The sequence below is a fragment of the Dendronephthya gigantea genome, unplaced genomic scaffold (genome assembly GCF_004324835.1).
Source record: "Dendronephthya gigantea isolate DGI-Jeju-01 unplaced genomic scaffold, DenGig_1.0 000678F, whole genome shotgun sequence".
In the NCBI taxonomy this organism is placed as follows: domain Eukaryota; kingdom Metazoa; phylum Cnidaria; class Anthozoa; order Malacalcyonacea; family Nephtheidae; genus Dendronephthya; species Dendronephthya gigantea.
In genome coordinates, this window is record NW_021163688.1 from 1 (window position 1) to 21,897 (window position 21,897).

Here is a 21,897-nt window from a genome sequence, read left to right on the forward strand (position 1 = left end):
TATATAAAATAGGGGGTATATGTGACCATACATCCCGTACGACACGATTTAATCGTGTAGAATCAAAAACATTTGCATCACGAAATAGTTATTATATTTTAAGCGTATTTACGCATGGCAATGATGATTTACATGAACAGATATTCTGCACGAGTGACAGCGTATTTACGCATTAAACTAGAAATACATGCATGCAGCAACCCCTCGCTATTTCAAACCAAGTACACAATTTCCTGAGTTAACCTGACCTAAACTTATATTATGAAATGACACAAAACTCAAATCAGTCTTAAAGTTTCCATCATTCAATACAAAAATAATCACAAAGCTAGGGTAAACATTGCTCGTTCAATTTTGCTGCATTATACCATGCCAGCAATTAAGTAACGGTTTAAAATCGAAATTTCAAACGATTAAAACAGTTCAAAATCTTCACAGACAAAGAAAAAACTTCAAATGTTATTTTATTCTGTAATTGCAGTCAACGCCGGCGGCTAAAAGTTTCAGTATACTTTATAAATACATATACATATACATATACATATACATATACATATACATATACATATACATATACATATACATATACATATACATATACATATACATATACATATACATATACATATACATATACAATACATATACATATACATATATATACATATACATATACATATACATATACATATACATATACTATACATACATATACATATACATATACATATACTATAATATACATATACATATACATATACTATACATATACATATACATATACATATACATATACATATACATATACATATACATATACATATACATATACATATACATATACATATACATATACATATACATATACATATACATATACATATACATATACTATACATATACATATACATATACATATACATATACATATACATTACATATACATATACATATACATATACATATACATTATACATATACATATACATATACATATACATATACATATACATATACATATACATACATTACATATACATATACATATACATATACATATACTACATATACATATACATATACATATACATATACATATACATATACATATACTACATTACATACATATACATATACATATACATATACATATACATATACATATACATATACATATACATACATATACAGTAGGAGCAAAAGTTTGAGTCCAGTCGTTGTAGAATTCCAGTATTAAATCCTGGCAGCGTATTGGAGTTAAGACATGCGTGCTAGTGTTCAGTACTGTAAACTATATTAATTGCACACTGTTTTGGTCCTAATGATCTAAATTATAACAAAATAAAGTTCTCATTCCTTTACACTGCCCAAGATGGGTAGGAAAAAGGGCAAAGTGATGGTGCACAAGGACAAATAGTTCCATTAAGTATTGAAGGATTCTTTCCTCGTAAGATCGCAGAAGATGTGAGAATTTAAAAAGGTGGTATGCAACTAACCTTGGAGAGGTTCGAAGAAACTAAATCCTACTCAAGCAAACTTTTAGCTGCTTTGGTCATGCTCGGTTTGGCAATATTGAAAGATATAATAGGATCCTAATTAAAGAAAAGTATCATCCAATTCTTCAAGGACATGGAATTTCATCTGGTACAAAGATGATCGCACGTCTAACTACATGATAATCACCCTAAGCACATGCACATCTTCTATGTGCCAGAAATCGTTTAGAAGCAAACTCATTCTGGTGATCTCGTTGTCATGGCTTTCCACCTCATATTCCAGATCTTCAGGGAAATGTTCTCGGAATTTTCGTAGTATAAATGTATGTAACTGAAATGTTCATCGTTGATTGCTTCTTGAAGTGAGGTGTCTCCAAACCTTTTTAAATAAATATGCGGTTACGTCACGAAAGAAAAGATTATTTGTTTTATAGGATGGATGGAAGTGTTTTTACGAAAAACAGTAAAACTCGTATTGCAGGGCAGTAGCATCAAAAAACACACGAATGCTCTGATCCTATCTAGCTCTAGTTTTACTAGATCTCTTCATCTTTGTGTTCTTTGCTTTTAGCTATACTTGCTGTAAGATCTTAAGAGTTTTACACCCAGGTTATAACTAATTAACTATTTCAAGCCTGCGATCTTTGAAGATACTACGTATACAAGATAATAAGGTGTTTCAATTTAAAAAACATGCACCCCGCTTTAAACGAGGTTACTGAGTGATACTGTGTAATTATACAAGATCTTTCAATGGTTTTTATCATACATGAATGGGGATGTACGGTATAAATCATTACAGTCACCTTTCAGCTAAAGTCGCATGTTCGTTGATCCCTTGAGTGAAAATAACTGGAGAAACTTGTATTAATTTTCCTTCTTGCAATTCTTTGGGTAAATAACAGAAATATTCTGTTTCGAGGAGTATGGTAACATGAATATTAGCCCTTGAAAAAAGATACACAAATATATGTACTATATATGCAACGGTATCCATGCACCTGTTTTATTAACAGGCAAAAAGAAATCGTCAGGGAGTTTAATAATTAGCATGATACTAAAGGCCCTGTTACACAGTGCAATTTTTCCTGCAACTTGCAATGCAATTCTTCTTTTGAGAGATGTAAATTTGGATACTACCAAACATAGCCTTAAAGCCGTATGATATCGTGCGCTTGCAATTGTATTATACCTTGTTCCAGTGACGTAGGGAATCGTTTCGTTATCAGAGCAAGCGAACTGAAAAAAAAGATGATGAAAAGTTCGCTTAAGGAAATATAAAGAAAGATATAAGAGTTAAAGACTTGGTCAACACATTGCATAATGACGCTGTTTTCTGGACTAGCTTTCTTGTTATCGCCAAAATAAGCCCATGAGGAATCTTCATTCTTTAACCTCACGTTATCCCTTGTCCCTTTACTGCATCCTAATAAAGTGCGCTTGTAAATGATCAGTCACATTTATGGTAAAGAACCTTAAATTTGACACATGAAAGATCGCGTATTGCAATGGACATGTCTTCTAACATTCCCATTTCATCACCTAAAAAATAGAAATATTAAAAACGATTTAGGCGTAAAACAGACCACAACATGCAGACGCTTGCATGGTCGCAATGTTGAAGTGTATGCAAAATACTGAAACCAGGATCGCTAAATAGCAAATACTAGAACAAAAATGCGTTATATAGTCACGGATATTTTGCACCCAGTTTGAAATTTAGCTTTAATCAGCCTTCGCTGAGTTTGTCCAGTGCGAATTTGCATGTGTCAATAACTTGAATTGCTAAAACATGCAGTGTAAATCGCAAGGAACACCCTTCTTATATATCTCCACGCAGAGGTAAAAAAATAGACAGAAAGAGTTCCATGCACCGTAAGTGCAGAAACTTCGTATTAAACAAATATACGTGCTGGTAAAATGTAAGTGTACTTCAGAAACAATTAGATTTTGCGCGGTCAACGCTGATATTATTGAAATTCGATGCCAATGGAAGAATTTTCTTCCCACAGAAATTACGACTACACATGCATGAAGTTACGATTAATTTCGGTTACACTCGTGCATGTACATTCGCAAGAAAAGAAATAAAAAACATAGATATACTTTCCTTTCTTAATTCTAATAACTAACCGTAAGTACTCAGAAGACATTCAAATTCAGCAAGAACACCAATCTCACAAAGTTGTTTCATGAAACTTGCGTCAAATAGTGATGTGTAAATTTTAGCTTCAAATCCACAAATGAGTGCCGTTACCTTAAAACGTTACCATAAAACGGTTTAATTTATATCACCCTTGATCTACTATATATAAAAATAAACTCAACAAGACGCCTGCTCAAAGCGTTCACTCCGCCTGCATGCCAACTGATGAACATAAGTCATCCGTGGACCGTGTAACCCAGGGGCTTCTCGGTCAAAAATGAAGTTGTTTTGGGTTACCTGTAGAAATGCCAACTTCTGTCGCCCAAAACGACGAAAAGGAAAAAAGACCATGGCATTTTAAGACTCCGCTGCGCATACGCAGGCGGAGTAATAACGTAACCTATATATTGCCCACTAGCTGATACAAAATAAAATCAGATCTATACATTGCTTTTCAATTTAGAAATCCCTGACATGACTATTCTTATTACATTAAAGGGGGCCAGTCGAAGATTCTTCGCATGACAGAGTTTATACATTGAATAACTTACTGCCTGTGAAAGACAAATATCGCGACGTTGACGGAGGTCTTGCATAGTCTGGGCATGACGCGATTCTTCCTGAATAAAATAATAAATATTTCCAAAAGTTTATTTAAGAGAAGATGTCGCTATAACCTTTGCCAGGTAATTACATCACTTCATATAACACGACTATAATATACTATTACACATGCAAACACAATACAAATATATATGCCACAAAAAATATGGAAATTAGAGACGAAAGATTTTTCTATTATAATGTTAATACGCATTATATCTTATCTCCCTCTGCATGGGGCTTACAGTAACTTGTGTCGATAACTTTACTGACCTGAAGTAGAACGAAAATCATTCCCAAATTTAATTTCTTAATAAGAGCGTCAACAAAATAGTAAACATCATCTACCACGGAATCCAAAGTCTTCTCTCCTATCGTTCGCCAACTTTTCTTTGCTAAGTCTAAGATAAAACGTAGTTTATAGCTACTAGCTTACAAAACAACTCACTCAAAAACGCTTGATCCCAATTGGACAACTCTATTATGACACTTTGAAAGTAAAGGATTAATTTCGTGAGGCTATACGGAAAACCTACCATTCAAAATTAGCGGACTTTCTTTATTCAATTCATTAATCATTTTTAGAATCTGCGCCACTGAACTTTCAATAGAATTACGCAGAACCTATCGAAGAGTAATTTACATGAAAAACGTCCGATTTCTCTTCCTATATCCAATCAGTCGGTTTATTTGTGCCAAGCCAAGTTATTCAGTTTATTTGCGGTCAGTCTGCATGTTAGTGAATCAAAAATACCTGGCATTCGGGGTCATCGGCATCCTCCGATTCAGGTTGAAAATCATTTAGGCCTAAAGAATATATGAAAATTTATTACTTAAGTTAGGTACTACATTACCACTGCTTGGTCATTTACTGAATGTGACTTCTCCCATGCAAGATGATCTCATTTTCAACCCACGCATGCATCTCGTAATCCCGATAACTATTTCTAGTCTATTCCAATTTGCTCCAGATTATAAATTGAAATTATATCGCGGTATTTAAGCATTTGCAAAAAGGTAAACATTTTAACGTATTATATAGTCGGTAAACTATAGGTAACGACATTTTAGTTCGAGACGAAAACTAATCATTTTACTAAATGAAATATCATATTTTACTCATGACTTACAGTAATTGTTGAGGAATTCTGAACGTCAGAAAGCTTTCGCCCATCATATCCACAAACTTCACCTCTGTACCCAAGCTAAAAAGTATCGAATTGACTTTTCAACCCATTATGATGACGCGATCTTTCGTTGCAGTAAAACCACATGCAATACTTACATTGTAGGAAATCTAAATGATCTTTGTAACATATTGTCGAATTTCGGTCTATATAGAAGATGAAAAAAACACCAATAATAATCGGGCGTCACTCTCCTTGATCTATCTTCCTAAGGCACCCTATAACACAACTGCTTCAAACGATTATCGTTTACGCACTTGTTTATTGAGCCACATCTTGGTCTGAACGTTCCATCAGTGTCCGCCTTAAAATAGGTGAAAAATCTTGTTTCAAAGATTAAAAAAATACAATCATTAATTGACCAATCTTTCAAGGATGCATAATACAATCTATTTATTACAATAACCTTATATACCTACCAAAGTATCTTGAACAGTTTCGACCTAAAATACATGCATTATAGTATGACATTTGTTGTTAGTTAGAAAGATTTCTCAGTTAAAAGAAAGAAAGATCTTTTGATCTTTTGATCTTTGATCTTTAGATCTATTTTGATAAAAATTATTTTACCTTCCAGCCTAACAATGTTATTGTCCCTGAGGCCATTGGAGAGTCCAAGCCACTAAAACAGACAACATTTCGAAATTGTCATGACATTTTGAAACTTTTGACCGCGGAAACATGTAAAGGGTCCGAAAAAAGAAACATGCATGTTATAAAGGGTACACTTGGTTGAATTTATATATCATTCAATATTTATTCTCTGCTTCTCGGAAAGCATAATGATGAACTCACGTAAGAGAAAGTTGAATTTTCTGATTCGTGGAATCCAATATATCCTTGATTGTACAAACTGCCTGACCCAAATGAGTCATCTAAAAAATTCATCTCACTTGAAGAACCCTGACGTTTTGTGCAATAAGACGATTTGTTTTGAAGTTAAAAATTACATACACTATATTTAGTGAACTACTTGCCTCTTCTTTATCTCGGTCGCGAACATCAAAGACAGCAAGTTTTAGTCTTGTTACCTCACTGTAATTTCCACCAGAAGGTATGCTTATAGTCGTCAAGAAATATGGGTGACGTTTTTGCTAAAACACAAGAAAATCCAACATGCACATGCGGAAAATTGGACAAAAACAGTATTGGATTAAAAATCGACTCAACAGGGCCTGATCATGCTGTAATACCTCTATGATTTCGGTCTGTGCAAGTCTGGACCAAGTCGCTCCAGGAGGGGTCATAGTACTAACAACTATAACTGCATTTGGATATTTATTCTCCACAGTTGGTTTTAGATCATTGCAAGCTGTGTAATAAATTGACAATATTTAGCTTTACTTAACATATTGTTCAGAATGAGTTTTCAAAATTCTATACATGCTCGAAAGTTATAATTTACATGAACATTACCCATGCTTATTTCCAGCAACGGAGGTTTGTGAAGCGGTTTTGGTGGTTTTGGAGGCTAAAATTGCACGAAAAAATGATAAATTCCGCCGCAAACACGTGAGAGCAACTTCCTGAAGCAACCACTCCGTGAGGCTGCCACTATATGTGCACTATATGTGTTTTCTCATCGACGCAAAGTCTTCCGCCAACTAGAGCTGGCGCGGGCGTATCAATCGATAATGCCGACCAGGTTGTTCACTTGTTGAAGCATTAAGAGGCCGGTGGTTAACCTGGTACCTCAGAGTATTAAAGATGGGCACAGGTATATACTTACGTAAACAAATGCTTACCTCGCTGTCGTTATCATCACGAAATGGATGGTTTATGCGGTAACGGGTGCTAAAATTAACAAGGGCAGTTTGCAATCCAACGGATATATGCATAATAACTAGCTGTGGATAGACTTGACTTCCCATCGCACAGTTCATGCCCATGCCCAACACGATATTGTTTATAATATTGTTTACCTCACCAGTCATCTCGGTAATCTGTTCACATAGTTTTGTAATTTTTCTTTAAGCTTTTCGTAGCTGCAAGAATCAATCATCATTATATATACTGCATAGTCATGTAAGCTACGGTTCAATGAAAACTTAAAGGCTCGTTTACACTTGCGATTTTTGCTGCGATTTTGTGTGATTTTCTTCTTTTGATAGATGTGAACGAGTAATTAGTTACGAATGTTCTGGTGTATAAAAGCTCTTATTTGAACATCAGTAACTTAATCACTCGTTTACATCCATCAAAAGACAAAATCGCATATAGCCTTAACACTAACCTTGCATTTTTATATGTTTATTCCAGTCGTTATACTCAGCTTCGGAATTCGCCGCAAAATGGTAATGCTGTCCTTCGTCTTGTCTGTCGAACACTAGAAAATAGTAAGCCTCCAAAATAAGAGCCGCCGTTCTTTATAATTAAAATTAATTATTAGTGATGTGAGCAACGTGATGTGACTGATGCAGTTCACCTCCAGGCCCTTCTTAAGACAACTATAGCTATTACTAGAATCCCCCAGAGTTCGTCTTGCCAAAGTTGGTCATGATAAGTGTCAGTAATTGACATTTTTAATATTCGATGATGAATTTTATCCACCTTTAACAGTATCAACACTATACCGAATTAAGTATACCATGCATTTACACTTCATATAAACAGAATGCTGGAGGTAGTAAAAGTTCGTGGATATAAAGAGCTATACATAATTTTTATTTCGAAGCCCCGCCCAAAAATGCTCATGAAAATATCGTGATGAGGGAATTAAACTAATCAAAAGTTAACTCGTTTGTTGAACGTGACACGGTGCGACTTATTAATTACTGAATGAGGTCAAACATGATATGAAAAATAATCAATTTCAACGTTTAGTCTATAATTATTTGACGAACAGATCGTTAGTTTAATGAGGCTATGTGTTCGTTGTTGCATTGTGCATGTGCATGACGACATTTGGCGACGACCTCAATCACATGGTAGTGAAACGTAGCGCAAAACGTTTGTTTCCTGGGCACTTAGTTCGAACTGATAGGATAGAACTGATGATAGATAAAAATAGCCTTTGCATCGTCGTTTGGAGTTAAAAAAATATCGTATTTTGCATATCTGTTTATCTTTTCCTTCTCCTGAAAGCCTGGTCTGTCATGACGGCAGGCCGGCATTACGATGAAAACAGAATATCACATTTTCACAAATTTTACTGATAAGAATGTGAACACATGGCGCGACATGATGGCGGCTACCTCAAGTCACGTGGACGAGTTTGTAATCTCAAAAGTACACATTTTTTTTTGAAATGCAAATTTGGGACTTGAGGAAAAACTAGTAATATCTTTTGATTAATTATATTAGACCCATCAATATACAGCCAATCTTTAAAACGTAAAAGCTTGATGTTATGGGAATACGTGAAATCCATATAATAGAAGTAGTGATGTTTCAAAGACAGCCGGAGAGACATGTATAGATGGCATTTCCATATCAATATTGTCATATTTGCCAAGAGTCATTACGTCTTTATCTCATTTTTCTATTTAACCATCTGGTCTTAGATGAAAACAAAAATTATTCCAGGCTATCAAAAGTCAGTTTAAGCAATTATAGAGCTCTTGAAATGAAGAAACATGACGCGAAACGAAACGTCTACAACACCAACTGCAGAATTTGAAAAATATTTGGAATATTGCGTTTGGGAGAATTTAAAGTTGTTACTTGTCACTGGCTTTCATTGCCGGCCATGCTATATCAACCATGTCGTCTGTTTAACTTACAATTTCATACAAACGCTCTTGATAATAGTTCTCAACTATCTAGCTATCCATGCGTTTTGGAAATCGCCGCAGTTAAAACGGAAAACTTCGTTTTTCGTTGTAATGGTTTTATCTTCAAACGACTTAGCAGCTGGACTCATTGCAGAACCGCTGTTTTGCTACATCTGAGCAGGGAAATACGTGGAAATGAAAGATGTTTTAATGTCATGATGAGCAACCTAGCAATTGAAATACTTGTGTCTGCATCAGTTGTCACATTTTTGGCTCTAAATTTTGAAATATATTTGTCAGTCATACATCCAGTTTTTCATAGGGAAAAAGTAACGAATAGACGTATTTTCAAAATCGTTTTATCCTTTGGTTTGTCCATTCGTTACGAGCCTACTTTTTTATATATTTCATCGATCAAGGAACAGTGAAAGTAATACAAACCGTATTTATAACACTAACTATGCTAGCAATGGTTTTTATGCATACAAGAATTTTTTTGGCAGTATATAACAGACGTAGGATTGACGTTATCACTGGTCGTGCAAACATTAAACGTCGAAAGGCTTTTCTGCAAGGAATACGCGATGCTAAAACATGCTTTTTTGTTTTGTTTTGTACATTCAGTTGCTATCTGCCTTCTGCCATTGAGGTTAGCTTGACGCCAAAAGCAACGTTTAAAGCAATCATTTTAAGTTCTTGGAGTACGACACTCATTTTCTCACTATCAGTTCTTAATTCCATCTTGTTCTATTGGCGCAATAAGTTATTGCGGAAAGAAGCATTACGTTGTCTTCGAATAAAATTTTCACACTGATATTTAAAATACAAAGTAGTATACTCATGTAAGATATTTTGAACGTAGCATTTTAACCTATTCATATTTTCAATGTAATAATATTATGTAATGATATTTGAAATATTGGTGACAACGCGGGTCACATCAGCAAGACGAGTCGAGGTCATTAATTAACCACCAACCCAGCGGGCAAAGTTACGTCGATTCAACGTTGATTCAACGTCGATCTTCGACGTCGATCTGACGTCGAAATAAGGTTGAAAACGCAAATTGGATCAACGTCGTTTTACGACGTCGAAACGACGTCGCAAAACGACGTCGGAAAAAGACGTCATTTCAACGTTGAAACGACCACAATTATCAAAGTTAAAATCACCGTCAATATTTACGACGCGTCCATATAGCTCTGCAGGCTGAGTGGAAACCAGCCTTGAAACATAAGACAGCAGAAAAAGCATCATATTTCGGTGATAAAATTGCTACTTTATTTCATTTTAATATAATAGAATAATGCGTATTACAAAATAATCCAATATACAATAAAAAACAGACATATAAATACTTAAAAAACTATATAATAATTGTTATCGCCAAGTAAATTTTATTTAAGTGTTTTGTTTTCAAAATTTAAGCGGTGTCTTTTCGTCCACCTCCTCCTTGCCTATCTGGCGCGTATTTCAGCAGTTGCTGTACAGCTTGCTTCACCTCCGCTTCTGACGTTTTTTGATTTTTAACCACACATTCTAAGAATAATACGTAGCACAATATTAACGATAAAGTTTCATTATTTGGCAAGCAACATGAAGTTATGCGATATGTTTAAGTAGCGATCGTGCGGGCAAAACAAGTAAAAACAAACACAAAATCATCCAAAACACTTCTTTAGAGAAATAATAAAAATAATTCATGTCATGTTAATTTCTTTTGATAAGCAAGCAAATCAGTAATCACTAATTATTAATATGAAATGAAGTAGATACAACAAAACAGCAAACGTTTACTTGAAAAATTCTTACGAATGCGGTATATATATATTGCAGAAACATACACCACAAAGAGAACAGTTTCACATACCTACAACAGCTTGAAATACTTTGGTAGACCCAAACGCATATTTCGAACCCTTTCCCTTCATGTTCATTGATGCCATAACTTCATTATTCATCAATCTAAAAAATATTGAAAATGTTGAGAACAGAGACTTTCAATCTACATTATACTAGTTAGCAGTGTAGCACACTCTGGGTAGTCATACATCTATGGTTAATACCTGTGCATTACATTGCGGACATTCTCTCTGACGTTCAGTCCTCCGATATCAATGATTCGTGATAACTGAAAAACAATGGTCAATTGGTCAGGCATGTCATGGCTAAACATGTCGAATTGATAACGATTTATTAAAACGCATGACTAATTAGAGAAATAGTATTAATTTTTGGACTCATTTTTACAGTAAGAAGTCGAGTTCTGGCATAGTTAATTTAATACAAATCTTCAATAAGAGAAGTATATTAGGACTATATAAACGACCACAAGAATGGAGGATTGTCAAAGACAAAGATATTTTTCCGTAATTATTGATAAGCTCTTCCATCATTGTTGTCAGTTTTATATTTAGTTAACTACATTGACCAGTCAACAATTCATACACAGGTTTTAGATTATTCTTACCAATACATCTCTGGTGTCTTTATCAGCAAGGCTGCTTTCTAATGCGATCAGTTCCTCCAAGCTCGTTGCCTGATCGATATGAACTGCAGAATTGGCAGGAGAACATCTTTTTCCCACTTGGGCAACCGAGTTACGAATTTCGGTTAATAGCTGCAAAACTCTCCTTTGAAATTCTATGTGTTGAAAAAACAATGCAACAAAACTCAACAACAATGCAACAAAACTCAAACGATTTTCACAGGTGAAGACATGTTCTAGCAGTTTCTAATTTAAATCTCTTCAATGCCCAAAAATGGGGATTATAGTCCATGGAATAGCTATACACGTTTGGCAACTTGGCAAGAGGACTAGGGTGATCATATTTTACAGCATGTGTACTTACTTGCTTCTGATATGGGGAATCCACTGTTACTCCTAGCAACGGTGTTTTCAATACCAAAACTTCGCTCATGCTGTTTTTCTGGGATAGTATTTTCAGCCAAACTTTCCCTTCTTACCCCTGGTGCTGACAGAGAAGGTCTGGACCTTGATCTGGATCTCGTTCTGGATCTTGACCTTGTCGTCGATCGTGATCTCGTTCTGTCATTTCTTTCTGATCGGGAAGTCGATCTAGATCTTGTTTTTGATCGTGATCTAGACTTGGTTTTTGATCGTGATCTTCTTGTTGCATCAGGGAATATTGATGCCAGAATATCTGAAAAGCACAGGAAACAAGCTTTTTAGCAGGCTGCGTAAGAGGCGTTTTGTCCGGGGAATAAGGCTTAAGAATAGTGCTCTAAACTTTAAGACGAAAATATTGATTGTCACGTAAATAAATACCAAGAGCAAACGAAGTAAGTTTTAATGCCTCGGCATACAATCATGACATCATTACTGCTTTACCTGCAGCTCCGAAAGTAATGGTCCATCGTTGGATCTAAGGTATTCTGGGGTCTTTTTCTTTCCAGATAAACTTTGTTCCTCTGACTGAGAAGGTTTGGACCTCGTCCTTGATCTTGTTTTCGATCTCGAACGCATTCTGGGTCTTGACTTTCTTTTGCAGTTCGATGCAGAATGTGTTTTGGATGATGATGAAGAGAAGTCTAAAATTAGTAGAAACAAAGTAGTAGAAATAAGATTTTAAAAGAAAATTTGGTTCTAAAATCAGTAGTATATTAAATGAAGATCTCTAGAGTATCTATTTTTTACAAAAAGTTAAATGCCATGATTAGCTTACGTTTGTTCATTGTGACAAGCTCATTGTGTTGTTTGTTCCGTGGTCTGTTACTGCTATTCGGTTTTTCTCGAAGAGGGCTTCTCGATCTTGACAGTGGTGTTCTTGGAATCATCGACGTGAAATGGATGCTCGAATCGTTCGTTGCTGAAATAAATTTCTTTGGTGGAGGTGGGAAATCTGAAATAGCTGACAAGTAAATAAGCCTCATTAGTATAAGTACAAAGGTGATTATTGAAAGCGATAATCACCTCGCCTTCGGCAAATTATTGTTACTAAAACTAGTAAAAGTTTCATACAAGTGCAACACTACATTATTACGCATACTGTAGAGCGAAAAAAATAGAATATAATAATTAAGGACAAAGTATACTCGATGGATTAGATTTTGACTCTGATACATACAGTTAGCATTTCCACCGTCACTATCAGAATTATTGTCTGACGAATACACGATTTGTTTTCCTGCAAAATACAAGAAAGAATAAGTACGCCAAATACAAAAATACTTATACAAAGATGTATGTTGTAATTGCTAACCTTTTCGACTCTTTTCCTTAGAATTAAATTCTCTTTCCTATATACTTCATGATCCTCATCACCATCACTTACTTCGGCAGTGGTCGTAAAATCGTACCTTTCACAAACTTGTTTTTCATCTGGTTTACAAAAATACAAATTAAATAGAGAACAACTGGAAATACGTGCCTTGAAATGCATATATGCATGACTCTGTTGCTGCAACGTTATTTGTTTGGTTATTATAATACCGCCCACTTGTTTCTTTTTTCATGAAGTAATATCCACATTATCGTCATTAGGAATGGAAATTTAGGAAAATAGTTTATATCAATAATAAAATTACTGACCTGCGGTACATTTATTTTAATAAGTGGAAAGGTTTTCCAGTCTGCACACGGTGTTTGTCTTTCAGCATGAGGTTTAATTACATTCAATCCAGATGGCCATCTTACATTGTTGTTCTGAATCCACACATCTGGAACAACGCCTTCGTGTTGCTTTTTTCCCTCCTGCCAAACAGCTCTTACCCACATTCTTAAAAGAGAAAAAAAATAAGTATATGACCTACTGACTTTTGATTATAGAGACAGACTATTCTGTGTACATGTGCAGTATATGACAAGCTTTAACAGAAAAGAAATGTTTTGACCCGTAAATTGGGAGTCTTTTATCATAAAGCTATACCAACAACATGAACACCTACTTTACATTATAGTTCTGTGGGATCCTAAACCTTAAGGTTTTTTGATATAACAGTATTAAGTCAAACGCAATGTACTTTTTCATCAAAAATAAAAATTTTGCAGTATAGGCCAAGCTGGGGAATCCACTTATATGGCAATTACATAATCACGTGATATGTTATAATTACACGTCTACTGCATTAATTTACCTGGAGTAGGGTTAGGACTATCGGTATCTTTCAACCTCGTGATGCATTGGGAAAATGACAAATCCTGACCGGTATGGAAGGCAAACAGCTTTTGTAGAATTTCGCATTTTTCAACAAGGCGTCTTTTTCCTTTTCGTGACGAGTTATCAATATACACTATGTTAAATAGTTTCGAATCAGCTGGGATATGGAAGAAGCTCTGAGTCGATCGTTCTGATACTACCTCACAGACAAATCTTTCACCCTGATCTCCGCAGTCCAACAAAAACATAAGTGTTGTCCTTCAGCATAAAACAGCTATCCTTCAATTTGGTAGAGATATGAGTGTAGCGCCAATCACATTGGTGTTTTTGCACAGAGTGCTTCAGTTCTGCTAGTCTTTTAACAACCTGGGCAATAGGGGACTTCGAACAAGTCGCTTCAACTGTTGCATAAAGTTCTCGAAGGGAAAGCATGATATTTCATTTAATGAAGAATGGAAATAGTCAACATCATCAGGCAAATGCAGAAGGTTGTGTACATTGTACACCACAAAGGTATCACCATACAGAGATTTGCAGTTACTCACAAAATTAGTTATTAACTCTCTTGCATACTGCAGATACGAGGTTCGCTTGGCAGTATTCATGTCAAGCATTATGGAAATAGCAATAGACAGAGAAAGAAAGTGCTGGTATAGTCTATCTGGTAAAATGCCTCTTAACACAACAGGCCCAGTATAAAGAAGAAACTGGCGAAACTCAGTAGCTTTCCAGCGATCAAGTTCAACCAACGACCTTGGTTGTCTTGCAAATTCACTTGGCATGTTTCCATGTAACAACATCAAGCTCTCGGATATTTGCAGTATATGTCTGGAAGACAGCTTGCAAATTTTTGGCCCATTTTTAAGGAAAGTGAGCAAGCGCCGAGTAACACCTAAACATACAAGGTGCATATAGTCAAGTGGAAACTGCTTAATGCATGAAACACCATGTGAAGCTAGGGAGGAAGCACTTTTTTGGTGGTGATGATAACTAAAATTCGAAAATTCAACATCAGTCCTTGGTGCAAAAACATCATCATCATTAAACACAACTCTGCCATTCCATGACCCCTTAATTTTACACCGCTCACAAGAGAAGTAGCCCGTGTGACCAACTATACCTTTTAAAAAACACTTGCAGGAGCATCACAACAAAAACACCTCAGATTAAAGGCAAGTTGCCTTCCTTCAAAATTTACACCATGAATTTTTAACTTATCAAGCTCTTCGATTAAATCATCAAGATAATCATCCACAGAACTTGGTTTAGAATTACCATAAAAGAGTGCAATAATAAAGACTTCAACCTTATTGAAATAACCTAAAATAGGCCAGAACTGGGAAGTGGAAGATTTAAACAATGGCAGCCCATCCACATTGATCATCAAATCAACTGTGGTGTGCTTTTCTATTAAAGATGCATTTTTCGAAAGAATATCAGTTATGCCAGCTTCAATCCCCAGGTATACATATTGCCCGCCACACTTAGATAAAGTAATTACTTCACGAGGGGTTTGCAAAAGGGTGCGACTGTCTTTCGGAAGGCAAAGTCCCTGCCCTCGAAGAATTTGAAGTAGCTCATTTACAGCAGTACGTTGGCATTTGTTTTTTGTTGCCCAGGTTGCAAGCTTCCCTCTCAATGTTTCTGATGGGAGTGATGGATCATTAGTATTTGGGAGTGAAGGATCATTAGGAGGTAAATTTCCTTCATGCTCATTTTCTGAAAAATCGGTATCAGAGTTTGATTCAGAGCTATATATCAGTTCAGGATTATCTGTATCACTATAATTTGATGACTCATCACTACAACTGTTTTGCAAAAGATCATTTGTATGACTTAAAGATTCAGGATTGTCTTCTTCATTGTCAGACGCTGCAAGAGCAATTGCTTCAGCAGAGAACTTTCTGTAACTACGCCAATAAGCCATATCATAGATTCAAGGTCCTACAATATTCAAAATGGTTGTTTCTATTGTAGAACATACTCCCATTATGTTACATATACTTACACAGTATCTAAAATATACAGGGAAGCATGCCTATAATACCCTTCCACTGTTCAATGGTTAATTCCTGCTGGGCAAGGATAGTACAAGGATGGGGATCTTGAGAAAACCCATTACTACACCAATTTCACATAAACTACAGGCCTGATGCACTCTCAGAGAAGACTATGGAAAAATTGAATTATAAATTAAACAGAAAATATCTCTCATTGATATGTGACTCGACATTATTTGTCCCAATATATATCCAAGGACAATTTCTTATACACACGTATGAAACAACAGTTTACCACTGCTGTATATAAGGGCAAGCAGTTTTAGCAGTTTAGCTTATGGCACAAAGGGTAGGATATAATACAAGTCACTGCCAAATGTCGTATTTCATACAATAAATTTCAGGTGTGTTATTTGTTTACACACAATAAGTTTATACGAAATAACCATAAAAAACACTTAGCATCAAGAAATACTAAGAAGTAACACATTAAATGAAAGGATTCCTAAGATATGGGACGGATTGCAATTTGCGAGACGAAGTGTTGCCGGTAAGCTTTCAATGGATGCCGTTGTCCGCCAACAGTATTTAAATAAGGATATGAAATTATGAATAAGGAAATTTATCCAAGATCACCTTTATTATTTATTAAAACTACAGGTATTCCCGCGCGACCAGTATGGCCTTATAAGATATTTCTTGCGCTATTTTTATTATTTTCTTGGATCGAACAAAACACTATAAACAATAATGACACCAACCTGTTTGTTTGATAATCCAATGATCCAATTCAATTACCACGACACCAATTCAACTACCACGACACCAATTCAATTATCCCCCGAACAAATCAATAAAATATAAACCCTCAGGCCCAAATCACTTATTAAAAAGCACTTGAAAATTGAAATTTGTAAACAGTAAACACGCCGCAACACAAAACGCTTTGATTGAAATTGTTTGTGCCGCTTCCGACTCGCGCCAGGCTTACGCGTGGCCGTGCACCATATAAGGTATTAGATACCAAATAAGTAGATAAAGGGATATTTCTGCTTTGCATAATCTATAAGCCTATAAGTTATAAGGGCACCATAGGCAGCCCAATAGCGATGGTTTTATTTGAAATAAAAGTGCACTAAAATATTGAAAATTAGAACAAAGCTTTCCGTATTTGATTCAATTGAAACATGTATCATTTATTCATGCTAACTAAAATCCTGACATCCTGTGTATTACGCAACGGGCGACTCGCGTGCCTGACAGTGTTCAGGCAATGTAGGCATTATATAGTATATATATTCCTAGGTAGGCAACTTCAATCCCGATATCGACATGGGACACATGCAAACAATCCAAAAATACTTCAATTTATCCCTAAAACTAAGCTAAAATAACAACAGAAATGAAATCTACGATAATTTACCACATCTGGCTATATTTTAATATTGAAAACAAATTATGGAAGCGAGAAAAATGCGAAAAGCTTTTAATATTTTACTCATTTTTTGAATGGGACGATGCTGGACCCGCGCTGTTGACTTTTGAGAACGTTTGAAAATGACGAATACGTAATCTGATTGGCTGTCTGAAAACCGTCAAATTTGCATACCGGGGGGATAGCACTCGGAGTCGGCAGAAAATGCAAGCGCGGGAAAAATCTAATTTTTATGCCAGTCTGAAATTACGGCCCTTTAAAATGTTTTTTATTAAATTATAAAGGTAATTTTGAAGGATATTGTCTGGAGGTGTATTTAATATGTGATTATTACGCAGCGTTTGTAAAAAGCGTAAAAAATGTAGCTCGGTTATAAGAAATATCTCGGACGTAACGTATACAGTAAGTATATTTAGTTTATAAAAACCTTATAATTTGCGTCGTGTTGCCTATGGTCTGCTTTCAAAACAAAATGATATACCTTTAAATATCTCGCGATGAACAGGCAACAATTTAAACTACAAAGCTACAATATGGGAAGGAGAAGACCAACGACAAAGTATACTGTCTCAACTCTGATTTTATATTGGTAAGTAATTTTTAGTAATGTTATATAAACATTTTGCAGTTAGATATTTAAGAAATACAATCCATAATTGTTTGGTTAAAAAGTACTTTCCTATCAGGGCTAACGTATATAAAGAAACATAATAAAATTATAGCATAATTGTCTAATAACACATTTGGGTTGAATTACTCAGATACAGTCCCTTATATGGCTTAAAATACTTTCTCACCAGGAATTATACGCATATAAAAAAAGCAAGTCTTCCTTTTTACGATTACCACACTCATGGGAAAGGGAAAGCTTAAAAATCTATACTTTTACCAATAACATAACGGCAGTAAATCTATGCTATTGCTATACACAGTAGAACATGAATTGTATAGGTGTATTAAACTTGAACTGTATTAAAAAAACTCACCAATAGACATATTACGACTTCTTTAAACGCTCTCAACCAAACTCTCTTTAGTCTTTTCTTTGCCAGCTACATCATGTTTATAAGAGTCCATGCGTATTAATGTTGATTTCACGACCATACATTTAATATTATGCAGGATAGTTGACGTGCGGCTTTTCACAAAGGGACCGAAAACAAAATCTTTGCTAAGTACTCGTCCAGAAAAACGCCATTTGAGTTGATCCATCAATTTTCTACCAATAGAATATTGCTAAAGGTTTCAGATGACACACAAGTAGGCAATTTCGTCAAGCAGGCAATCCATGAATCTGCAATAAATAAGGAAATCGAAAAAAGAACGGCTGAAAACCACATGAGCAATCGTCGATAAAAACATGAATAAACAAGATCGTAATGCCGAAGAAAACTAAATTTTTTTGTTCATTCATACCTTGCCAGCATTCTGTAGTTTTTTTCATAATTTGAGCCCCAGATCACTACGAAAAATGCATGAAAGCACGATTTTCGCTCATCGAACACTTTGCTGTTTGCCAAAACGTGTCTGTAATTTGATGGCGAAAACGGTCTGACCGGTTATATTCAAGTCAAATGACGTAACAAGTGCTGGGGAGGGTCACGTGCCAGAATGTTATAGTATACAGTTAATACAGCTAGAATGTTATATATATATAATACACAAACGCGACCTTGTTGGAAGGTTATCGAAATAATTGAAATACTTATAACTGTTTATTAAGTTTGCATGCATCCAATTTAACAAAATACACACATTATACTGATTATAGGAATAACTGGTGTCATGCATGAAAAATCAAAATATATAGTTCACACCCCTCACTTAGTCTTAGTTCATCTTAGTTGTTGTAGTTTATGTGAAATGATGAAAGTTTCTAAGTAGAGCTCTTTTTAGGATGCTTGGCAATTATGAGTACTGCGAAGGTTCTCAATATCCGTTAGAATGATTCATTCTGACATATCCAACGCTAATTTTAATGTCAATCCAAGACGGTGGGAGTAGTTATTAAAGATATTTGGAAAGAGAAGGTTAAAAGAATCACCTCAAACAGTTCGGGTCCTTCGCGATACATGCACTTACGAAAGCGTGAAATAATAATTCTGACACCGTTGTGATCACCAAATTTGACGAAGAGATATACAACGAATCGAAGCACTAGTATCAACGAGGAATGAAGATTGGGTGGTTGACAGAAAGTGTTTGGAAGAAGATGTTTTACTTTTGAGAAGGTGTTTGAAGAACAACGACATTAGCGTTGAGGGTCAGCGTTTGACCTCGGAAATAGCAATTACGTATCTCCACAGTCCATCACATTGAGCACTTGTGGTAAGGTTTTCCCCTTAAGGTTGTCGAGCACACAGATGAAATTACCGTGTCCTTTTCACAATCGAAATGCTCTCCGTCTGGTTGAAATGCTCCAAGACATGTTTTAGGTAAAGCTATATCCAATGGTGATTTTGATTCCATGGTTGTGCCAGTTTCGGGATCAAAGGTTGTTACAACTTCGTCGTCCATCAGGAAACGAGGACCGATTGTTTCTCTCTCGTGCTCTCTAATTACCTGCCAGACAAACGTCTTGTTTAAACTGTCAGTACGTTTATACATTGTTTCGCCGGAGAAATAACAAGAGGAAATGTAAAAGCAACGCACAAATTCCACATAACAAGTGCAATACTCGCTACCTGGAGAGAGAAGGGCTTCAAATGAAGATCACCAGCGAAAGGAAAAGGAGAAAAATGATTACGAGAGAAACGAGAAGGAAGGATGACGAGTTAATTCGGTTAAAAAACGAGAATGACAACGCAGACCTTGTGAAAATATTCCAATCTGTTGCTGATAAGAATGCTGTCCACCAGATATGGAGCATTGTTGGAAACAACAAGTAGAAACTTGCTGCTAAGTCGCTTGCAGAACTTGCTGCTGCTCGTTTCCTTCGTACATCATTTTTTCTCCTTTTCCTTTCGCTGGTGATCTTCATTTGAAGCCCTTCTCTCTCCAGGTAGCGAGTATTGCACTTGTTTATGTGGAATTTGTGCGTTGCTTTTACATTTCCTCTTGTTATTTCTCCGGCGAAACAATGTATAAACGTACTGACAGTTTAAACAGACGTTTGATTCTGGCAGGTAATTAGAGAGCACGAGAGAGAAACAAGTCGGTCCTCGTTTCCTGATGACGACGAAGTTGTAACAACCTTTGATCCCGAAACTGGCACAACCATGGAATCAAAATCACCATTGGATATAGCTTACCTAAACATGTCTTGGAGCATTCAACCAGACGGAGAGCATTTTCGATTGTGAAAAGTGACACGGTAATTTCATCTGTGTGCTCGACAACCTTAAGGGGAACAACCTTACCACAAGTGCTCAATGTGATGGACTGTGGAGATAACGTAATTGCTATTTCCGAGGTCAAACGCTGACCTCAACGCTAATGTCGTTGTTCTTCAAACACCTTCTCAAAAGTAAAACATCTTCTTCCAAACACTTTCTGTCAACCACCCAATCTTCATTCCTCGTTGATACTAGTGCTTCGATTCGTTGTATAATATCTTCGTCAAATTTGGTGATCACAACGGTGTCAGAATTTATTATTTCACGCTTTCGTAAGTGCATGTATCGCGAAGGACCCGAACTGTTTGAGGTGATTCTTTTTAACCTTCTCTTTCCAAATATCTTTAATAACTACTCCCACCGTCTTTGGATTGACATTAAAATTAGCGTTGGATATGTCAGAATGAATCATTTCTAACGGATATTGAGAACCTTCGCAGTACTCATAATTGCCAAGCATCCTAAAAAGAGCTCTACTTAGAACTTTCATCATTTCACATAAACTACAACAACTAAGATGAACTAAGACTAAGTGAGGGGTGTGAACTATATATTTGATTTTCATGCATGACACCAGTTTATTCCTATAATCAGTATAATGTGTGTATTTTGTTAAAATTGGATGCATGCAAACTTAATAAACAGTTATAAGTATTTCAATTATTTCGATAACCTTCCAACAAGGTCGCGTTTGTGTATTATATATATTATAACATTCTAGCTGTATTAACTGTATACTATAACATTCTGGCACGTGACCCTCCCCCAGCACTTGTTACGTCATTTGACTTGAATATAACCGGTCAGACCGGTTTTCGCCATCAAAATTACAGACACGTTTTTGGCAAACAGCAAAGTGTTC

At 35.6% G+C, this 21,897-nt stretch overlaps 4 protein-coding genes and 1 long non-coding RNA gene across 5 annotated transcripts; all 5 read right to left on the reverse strand.

Moving 5' to 3' along the window:
- Nucleotides 1-1,767: 1,767 nt before the first annotated feature.
- LOC114544185 (type II inositol 3,4-bisphosphate 4-phosphatase-like) lies at nucleotides 1,768-5,109 on the reverse strand (the record flags this gene model as incomplete). The annotated part of the gene is made up of 9 exons (XM_028562894.1): nucleotides 5,000-5,109; nucleotides 4,782-4,869; nucleotides 4,519-4,646; nucleotides 4,194-4,262; nucleotides 3,630-3,753; nucleotides 2,971-3,038; nucleotides 2,689-2,735; nucleotides 2,303-2,443; nucleotides 1,768-1,875 (listed from the first exon to the last, which is right to left on the reverse strand). Coding segments are annotated over exons 2-9 (728 nt in total), but the record flags the coding sequence as incomplete, so codon positions are not given.
- A 152-nt stretch (nucleotides 5,110-5,261) lies between these two features.
- Nucleotides 5,262-7,366, reverse strand: LOC114544182 (type I inositol 3,4-bisphosphate 4-phosphatase-like). The gene is made up of 10 exons (XM_028562890.1): nucleotides 7,178-7,366; nucleotides 6,849-6,903; nucleotides 6,626-6,744; nucleotides 6,410-6,526; nucleotides 6,228-6,307; nucleotides 6,003-6,054; nucleotides 5,852-5,875; nucleotides 5,690-5,736; nucleotides 5,531-5,578; nucleotides 5,262-5,450 (listed from the first exon to the last, which is right to left on the reverse strand). Exons 1-10 carry the CDS (start codon nucleotides 7,364-7,366, stop codon nucleotides 5,372-5,374), a joined length of 810 nt encoding a protein of 269 aa, XP_028418691.1. The 3' UTR covers nucleotides 5,262-5,371.
- A 3,142-nt stretch (nucleotides 7,367-10,508) lies between these two features.
- On the reverse strand, nucleotides 10,509-12,478 carry LOC114544183 (arginine and glutamate-rich protein 1-like). Its single transcript, XM_028562891.1, has 6 exons — nucleotides 12,463-12,478; nucleotides 11,998-12,309; nucleotides 11,616-11,788; nucleotides 11,212-11,276; nucleotides 11,016-11,110; nucleotides 10,509-10,684 (listed from the first exon to the last, which is right to left on the reverse strand). The coding sequence occupies exons 1-6, from the start codon at nucleotides 12,476-12,478 to the stop codon at nucleotides 10,569-10,571; spliced, it is 777 nt and encodes a 258-aa protein (XP_028418692.1). The 3' UTR covers nucleotides 10,509-10,568.
- Nucleotides 12,479-12,513: 35 nt separating this feature from the next.
- Nucleotides 12,514-13,515, reverse strand: LOC114544186. The gene is made up of 4 exons (XR_003690314.1): nucleotides 13,369-13,515; nucleotides 13,234-13,293; nucleotides 12,832-13,017; nucleotides 12,514-12,697 (listed from the first exon to the last, which is right to left on the reverse strand). It is a non-coding gene; the product is annotated as an uncharacterized LOC114544186 (long non-coding RNA).
- Nucleotides 13,516-14,507: 992 nt separating this feature from the next.
- LOC114544184 lies at nucleotides 14,508-17,226 on the reverse strand. Its single transcript, XM_028562893.1, has 2 exons — nucleotides 17,027-17,226; nucleotides 14,508-16,209 (listed from the first exon to the last, which is right to left on the reverse strand). The coding sequence occupies exon 2, from the start codon at nucleotides 16,190-16,192 to the stop codon at nucleotides 15,389-15,391; it is 804 nt and encodes a 267-aa protein (XP_028418694.1). The 5' UTR covers nucleotides 16,193-16,209; nucleotides 17,027-17,226; the 3' UTR covers nucleotides 14,508-15,388.
- Nucleotides 17,227-21,897: the final 4,671 nt, after the last annotated feature.